Source organism: Chiloscyllium plagiosum, chromosome 2, assembly GCF_004010195.1.
Source record: "Chiloscyllium plagiosum isolate BGI_BamShark_2017 chromosome 2, ASM401019v2, whole genome shotgun sequence".
NCBI lineage: Eukaryota > Metazoa > Chordata > Chondrichthyes > Orectolobiformes > Hemiscylliidae > Chiloscyllium > Chiloscyllium plagiosum.
In genome coordinates, this window is record NC_057711.1 from 34,742,558 (window position 1) to 34,750,278 (window position 7,721).

General features: G+C 40.6%; 1 protein-coding gene across 1 annotated transcript in view; it reads left to right on the forward strand.

Moving 5' to 3' along the window:
* Window positions 1-7,721, forward strand: part of LOC122556192 (ankyrin repeat domain-containing protein 31-like) — a 193,113-nt gene that overhangs the window by 134,853 nt on the left and 50,539 nt on the right. Inside the window, exons 21-22 of the mRNA XM_043702735.1 lie at window positions 2,596-2,755; window positions 6,159-6,293. Coding sequence (XP_043558670.1) covers window positions 2,596-2,755; window positions 6,159-6,293 — 295 coding nt within the window. The remainder of the gene's footprint in view (window positions 1-2,595; window positions 2,756-6,158; window positions 6,294-7,721) is intronic.

A 7,721-nucleotide genomic window follows, 5' to 3' on the forward strand; every position in this document is an offset into this window, starting at 1 on the left:
TCTGTGTGGAGTTTGCACATTCTCCCCGTGTCTGCGTGGGTTTCCTCCGGGTGCTCCGGTTTCCTCCCACAGTCCAAAGATGTGCAGGCCAGGTGAATTGGCCATGCTAAATTGCCCGTAGTGTTAGGTAAGGGGTAAAGGTAGGGGTATGGGTGGGTTGCGCTTCGGCGGGGCGGTGTGGACTTGTTGGGCAGAAGGGCCTGTTTCCACACTGTAAGTAATATAATCTAATCTAAAAAAACCCCAGGAACCCCATCCAGGACAAACATACAAATAGAAAGCAGGAGACAACAGCTTTGCTTCACTTGGAGGTCGCCACTGATGATGAAACATCTGGATATCAAACCTACAGCTCAGCAAGCAAACCTACACCCCATTACAGTCACCCCACCACTGGCACTCAGTAGCAGCAATATATAACAATAGAGAAATTTCTGGCAAAACTCAGCAGAGCTGACAACATTTGTGGGAAGGAAGCATAACCCCTGGAGTCACTGACTTGAAATGTTAACTCTGCTTTCTTTCCACAGATGTTGTCAGATCTGAGTTTCACCAGTAATTTTAAGTTATTGTTTCAGATCTCCAGCATCCATAGGTCTGTGTTTTATTATAGCAGCAGTGTGTACTGTTGAGTTACACTGGAGAAATTCAGGAAAAATCCTTAGACAACCTCTAAACCATGATCACTTCCAACTAGATGAACAAGGACAATAGATACATGGGAACACCACCACCTGCAAGTTTCCCACCAGGCCACTCCCCATCCTGACTTGGAAATATGTTGTCGTTCTTCCACTGTCATTGAGTCCAAATCTTGGAATTCTCTTCCCAGTGGATTTACCTACAACACATCGACTGGTTCAAGGTAGCATTTCACCTCTAACTTCCCAAGGGTAACTAGGACAGACAATAAATGCTGGCCAGCCAGCGATACCCATGCCCCACAGATGAACTTGAAAAAGACTTTTAGTGACTTTCTCAAATGCAGACAACGCATATGTTCTTCCTCACTGTTAGGAAATTGTTTCTTGAACACCCTTTGAAGATCACCAGCATTCTCTTTCCCTCTTGGGGGGGGGGGGGGCGCAAACAGACCTAGATGTGAGTGTAATGGCATATGCTCACCTGTGGGTGTAGTGGATTTGGCAAGGGTGGTTATGTGAAACGTCAAAAAGACATGTTTGCAAGATATGAGGCAGAGCTGTGAATGTGGAAATGGTTGTGGTGTACACAACAGGTTGTAGGTGAATGTGCAGCTGTATTCATTTTTCCTGACCAGGTTAAATTATTAATGTATTTTCTACATTAAAATCAAGCAAAATTATATTGTGAATTATATTTTTGGCTTCATCCAGCCACACCTTCCTTGTGACAGTAGTTGGGTTGCTTCCTCCCTTTAATGGGCAAAGTTATCTCTCTCTGATTCTTTACTGCTCCTAGTCATGCATCAGGGACACATGATTAAAGCTTTGTGTTATCTGAGGCCATCCTCTACAATTGGTTGTCTCTGTGCAGAACCTCCCAAACTCTCCAAATTCCTAAAATGAATTGACTCTTTAAATTTTGGAGATGTGAGTGCAGAGTGTGGATCAGCACCTCTTCCTCTGACACGCAATCAGTGCCAAACTCAGTGGTAAAGCTAAAATGAGATAGCCGTTTTCAAATGCTATACACATTTCCTGAAATTCCTTCCAGTTCTATCATGTGGTAGCAGGCATGGTAGCAGAATGAATTCCAGAGTTAATGACTGGCACTCTTGTAGCTATTACTTTTGTTGATATTATTTTTAACCATAATGAGGATTAGAGGCAGATTTAAGTGCCTTTTTGGACAAATTTAACCAATTTAATGAGTGTCTACTTTAAAATAGAACAAAGTCAAGCATTATTTTCTCAGATGAATACTTCTTTTTCATAAGCGTAAGAATTATAGGTTATTATATTTTATGATTGAAGGGATCCAAAAGCCATTTATTTTGTTGATGATAAAGTGAAGTGGGTGCATTCTATTAATACAGCCTCGCTGCCCTATAGAAGATATGAGGTTGCTGAGGAAAATGTCTGACTACTAGAAAGTCTCTCACAGATTTTTAAGTGTTTCCACATATTGTCACAGCACATGCAAAACAACACTTACAGGGCAGAATTCAGCACAGCCCACTGGAACAGGCAAGCTGGTGAGCGAGCTCTGAAAATCTTGCAAAGGTAAAACAATCCCATATTGAGTTAAGCCAGTGCACGTCACTTGCCCGCTTGTGGTGGGAATTTACGCTCATTAGGGAACCTCTTAAATCCAATTATTCTTAAAATCATCAGGATTTAAATGTCTTGACCTTCCACTGAGAAAGGATGTGGTGTTCTCCAATCTGTCATGCAATTAAATTCCATCCATAGCCACAAATGTACCATTAAGAAGAACACACTCCTAAATTTCAGAAGTCAGATCATTACTTGATAGTTTCAAAGGTGGAATTTAGCTCCTTAAGTGTAAGAAGTGTGAAATAGCAAAATATATAAATTACAAAGTGATTTAACCCAAATATTCCTCAGCCTTTTAGCTGAATGAGTTTTCATGATGGTATATTGTATTTTTTAGGCTGTGAAACTCCTGTTACAGTATGGAGCTGATCCTAAACAGAAGAGTGCAGCTGGAAGGAGTGCTTTTGATGAACTCGCTGATGATAAGATTAAAGATCTACTTGAGACTCACTGCGATGGTGAGGTGACTGTTCATGAACAATCACAGCCAATTATAGGTTGGTTCTCCAGTGGTTCAATCCATTATGAAATGTGGCTTTCAAAAGCTTGTACTGAGTTTCTAAAATGTTCTTGTGGTAGAGTTTTAATGGAATTTACAAAGAAAATACTTTGATGGTGAACTGGAATCAGAAACCTTTGGTTGCTGATCATAATGTGTGTTAGGATCTTCTAAGAATTCAGGGTTGCAGAAGTTCACTGTCGTTCCCATTTTGTGAGTTGAAAACAAACAAGTTGGACGTGATTGGTTACAAGGTTCCAAGCTAGTCGCAGGACAAATGACATAATCAATCCTACAGGACTCTCCAGAGGTTTCTTTGGAAGTAAAGGTTAACCTACTGGAGAATTTGGAAGTAGAATCATAGAGTAATGGAACATTCTAGCAGTAGGTGGCAAGGATGAGTGCTGAGTAGGGGAGCTCAAGCAGTTGTACTGGGACCTCAAGCAGCAGTTGGAGATGGTGAGTGAGGGCAGCTGGACTGAACAGAACTTCATTGGGAAGAAAGGGCATCTTCATGGGAGAAAGAAGCAGACAGACAAAAGATTTCTCAACCCAGTGTAAACATCCATGTAAATACTCCCAAGTAACAATAATGATGATGACATTGGATATTTGACCTTGTAAACTACAGGATTGTGACTGAAGATGAGCTAAAAGGAAAGATTCCTTACCCATGCTATCATTGGAAGGAAGTTCAAGACTACCTGCCAAAGCCTTTGGAGCAAGGTGTCGTCCAAGAGTTGTGAAGTGTTCTCCTATAGTCCTCGGGATTTAGATGAAAGACAGAAACCTGGGGGTCCGTGTCAGTTATGAGCCCCTCAACGGAAAGCCTCATAAGGGATGCTGAACCTTGATGTAGGCTAAGGAAGGATTGCAAATCCTCAAAAGTGCAATGTAATTCTGGTCTCACTTTGACTCACAATAATAACCAGCTACCCATCACTGAACAAGACATTGAAATGATGACTTTCCCAAGCACAAGGGGAATACAGAAGAACGCTGTTTTGGGGTCTTTAATTCATGCATGTGATGGATAAAACTTCAGGAAATCTTTCATTTCCAATCCATCCTTGAGTATCTGAATGATATACTCACCCTCAGCTTGACATTTGAAGAGACCCTTTCAAGACCAGACATCATTAGCCCGCTTGTCACACATTAACTTAAAAAAACAAACCATTAGAAGTGTCAACTTTCTAGTATGGGAACTTTGTTAGTAAGGAAGGCATTATTCCTGATGATAAGAAAATTGGGGTGGTAGAGAATTGCCCCAGCTTAATATGGAAATGGAATTACATGCATTTCTTGGTCTGATTCACTTCCACAGGATGTCTATGCAAGGCTATGTACAATCAGATGCCCCATTCCAAGATTTGCTGAGGAAATCAGAGAATGTTGCAGGTGAGATTGAGAAAGCTTATAAGTGGCAGCATCAAAGGGAGCTGGACTACAGCATGTGAAGACTTTGCACCATCAAGCAGAAGCTTATCTGATCACCTGCCCTTGGCTGGCTACCCACTTTCATAGGAAACTGACCCTGGTTGACTTAGGAGTGCTGTCATAGGTTCAACAGCTGAAATGAGTAGTTAACGCTTATGCCAATCAGAGTCTTAAGCTGAAAGTGAGGAATGCAGAGATTTACTCCAGTATGGAACTCAAACTCTAGCTTTGAGGTACTTTGTTTTCCAGAAGTTCAGAAACACTCTCATCAGTGCCAAGTTTGAAGTGTTTACAGACAATAACCCATTCAGCTAATTCAAACATCTGTCAAACTTAGAGCATTGGAGACCCAATAGACAGTTGAATACCAGACTAAGATTCAGCTAAGTGTCACTGATGCACTTTTGAGTGAAATTGAAACTAGGTCCAGACAGATGGAGCCAGATGTGGTTTCATCTTTGTCACCGAAATTGAAAGAAGACCTCAGACAGCTTCAGTTAATTTTCGTAGGTTTCAGTAAAGTGCACCATTACTGGAAGGCTCACAATCCATCAAGCCAGTGTGAACTGACAAAGGAGTCCAAATAGGCATTGAACTATTGATGTGCTGGAGGGGATTAGGGGGAAGGATAGAGTCTTCGACCATTTTTCAACCTTGATTCATGTCAAGGAGAATGAGTGAAGCAACCCATCCTTACTGACAGCTTGAAGTGTCAAGCATTGATAGCAAATCATAATCAAGCGGGCCATCAAGTAATAGGAAGACCAACCATAAAGCAGTGTTATTGACCTAGATGGCTGCTGATATTGATGAGTGCTGTCAATCTGTGAGAGGAATAAATTGTGAGAGGCAACTGCTTGATAAATGGTCATTGTATCCTTCCCCAGCAGCAGAAGGCAACAGTGAAGGAATATGCTGAGCTAGGGAGCCCGAGCAGTTCTGCTGGGACCTCCATCAGTTGGTGGCAATAATGAAGGAGGTGTCAAACGGAACCCTTGGTTAATTGGATGTCTTTGAACAAAGGGAGGAGCAGACAGATAAAAGATTCCTCAATCCAGTTAAACCACAGGCTTCATTCCACAGAAATACTTCTTTGTTTAACTGTAATTTCCCTTAATGTTTGTAATGAGCTAATGCCAGTGGAATAAATATCCCTGCATCATGAACTTTGGGCAGTTCGATGTGTTCAAAAATCATGCTACTATAGGTACTTTAAAACAATATTATCTTTATTTAAAAAACCTTCAACATCTTTGTTTATTGTTTGTCCAAATATTGAGGATATGGGGAAAGACAGTTGTTTAACTTGGGTGGGTGAGTGGGAAGCAGAGGCAATTAAAGTATGAAATCATCTCAGGATGCATCAAGAAAAATGTCCAGTCAGCGTTGGTCATCGGAAGTAATGATGGTCATTTTGTAGGATTAGTCTCCTTATATCATTAGTATAAGGTTGTAGAATAGCTTTTCTTTGGGGATGGAAACTAGTGAGGGTGTTGAAAGGTCTGGCTAGCAACTAAAATTTTAAATGAAGTATGTATTTAAAGACAAGTACATTAATAGAAGCATCAAGAACTTTCATTATAATTAAATCAGTGGGTTGGCATCATTAGTCCTGCTGTTAATTGTCAGGTTGTCTGGTGTCCATGCCACTGATTAAAATGTCTTAAAAAGAGATGTTTATTTTGACTGCAGGAAATGTTGAAAGGTAGAGGCATAGAATCTGTTTGGGTTTTCTCCAAATGTGAGGAGTAAGTCATGGAAATTCTGGGGGCTCAGGGCAGTCATATGTGGCCAGCCAGAGGATGCATCCTACAAGATTATTGACTACATTTCACTCTTGTTCATTCAAATCTCATCCTCACACACCGAGAGTGGCAAAGTGTGGCCACTCCCAGTTGTCTATCTTTGCTCCTTAATAAGTTCTTGAAAAATCTAACCCTTGTCCCTCTGATTCCTTCCAGATCAACAAAATGTAGAGTACCGGGAGGAAGAGAAGCTGACAGAAAGCATCGCAGGAGATCCAACTGCACCACATGACCTAACTAAGCAGATGCCTCAGGATGGGCTGGTCGGGTCTTCAGTGAGAACCTCATCTGGTATAGTAATGGCAGGGTTATGGGATAGGATCTGTCTGCTAGAAGGAGAAGTCATAGGCTAGATTTATGGGAGAGGTTAGAGAAGATAATTTTAAGAATGTACCCTAAAGACAAAGACTGATCCTTATAGTCAAAGACCTTTCCAACCCACAGGTTGTCTGCTAGACAGCTTGTACCCAATGACACAGAACATGTGGGGATTGACTCCAGCTTGTATAGGGCCATTCAGCAAGCCATTAAGGCCCTCTAATAAATGATGGATGAGTAGTCAGCTCTGTAATCTATGCAGTAGAGCCCCAAATAAGACTGCTCAGACAGTTTTGTTTGGTGCTTTGATGGTTGCTAACATGATTTTGAGGTCTAGTTTCTCCTTAGACTAAGTTCCCTTGAAGAATGCAACTCCCACATTATATGTTCTTGAGGCAGAAGAACAGAAGTGGGACTGCTGGAGTAGGTTAAGGCATCCTTACTTCTACTTAACCAGGAACAGCCTGAATCTGTTCCTTTTGACCTCTTCATATCATCATGTCAGTTTCCCTAGGTTCCTGCTGAAAAGGGGATGTCATTGATCATTTTATAAGTTACCTCTTGATCGTCAGTCATTTCTGATCATATGGTCTTAACATTTTTAAAAATGGGATGAAGGCATCATTGGCTTGCATTTATTATCCAAACCTAATTACATTAAGGCAGGGAAGACAGTTAAGAGTCAACCACATTGCTGTGGTCTGGAGTCACATATTGGTCAGATCAGGTTAGGATGGTAGATTTCCTTTCCTAATGGATGTTAATGAACTAGATGGGATTTTACAACAATCAACAGTAGTTACATGGTTGCATTAAGTCTAGATTTTTATTGAGTCCAAATTTCACCATGATAGGATTTGAACCCATGTCCCTCCAGCATTAGCTCTGGATTATCAGCCTAACAATATTATCACCATGACGCCGCCTCCTCTTGATTGCTCCCTGGTAATCACACAAGTCCTGTATTTAAAAAGAAGAGGACAACTCAAAGACTTCCCCATCAACACTTTGTAGGAGCGTTAGACCACTTTTTTTGGATATTTCATATCCATGGTAATTTTCTTGAAGGACTCAAAGCACATCTGTGTTCTTCATTAAATTTTTTTTATAGATATTTTTATTAGAGATTTAACATTTTTACAAGTTTACAAAAATAAACAAAACTCTCAAATACAAACATTGATATGCAATTAAATCAAATATACAATAGCCAAACTTTAACAAAAGAAAAAATACCGAAAAAGGAAAAAAAAAACAAAACTCAAATATCTACTAATCTAACCTACAACTAACCAGAGTGTATATTTAAGTCTCTTACATGCTCGGAATGTGTTAACATCAAATGTAATAAAACCCATATTCATGCCGGATTCCTCTCCCAAGGGGCCCCGGACCAGCCAG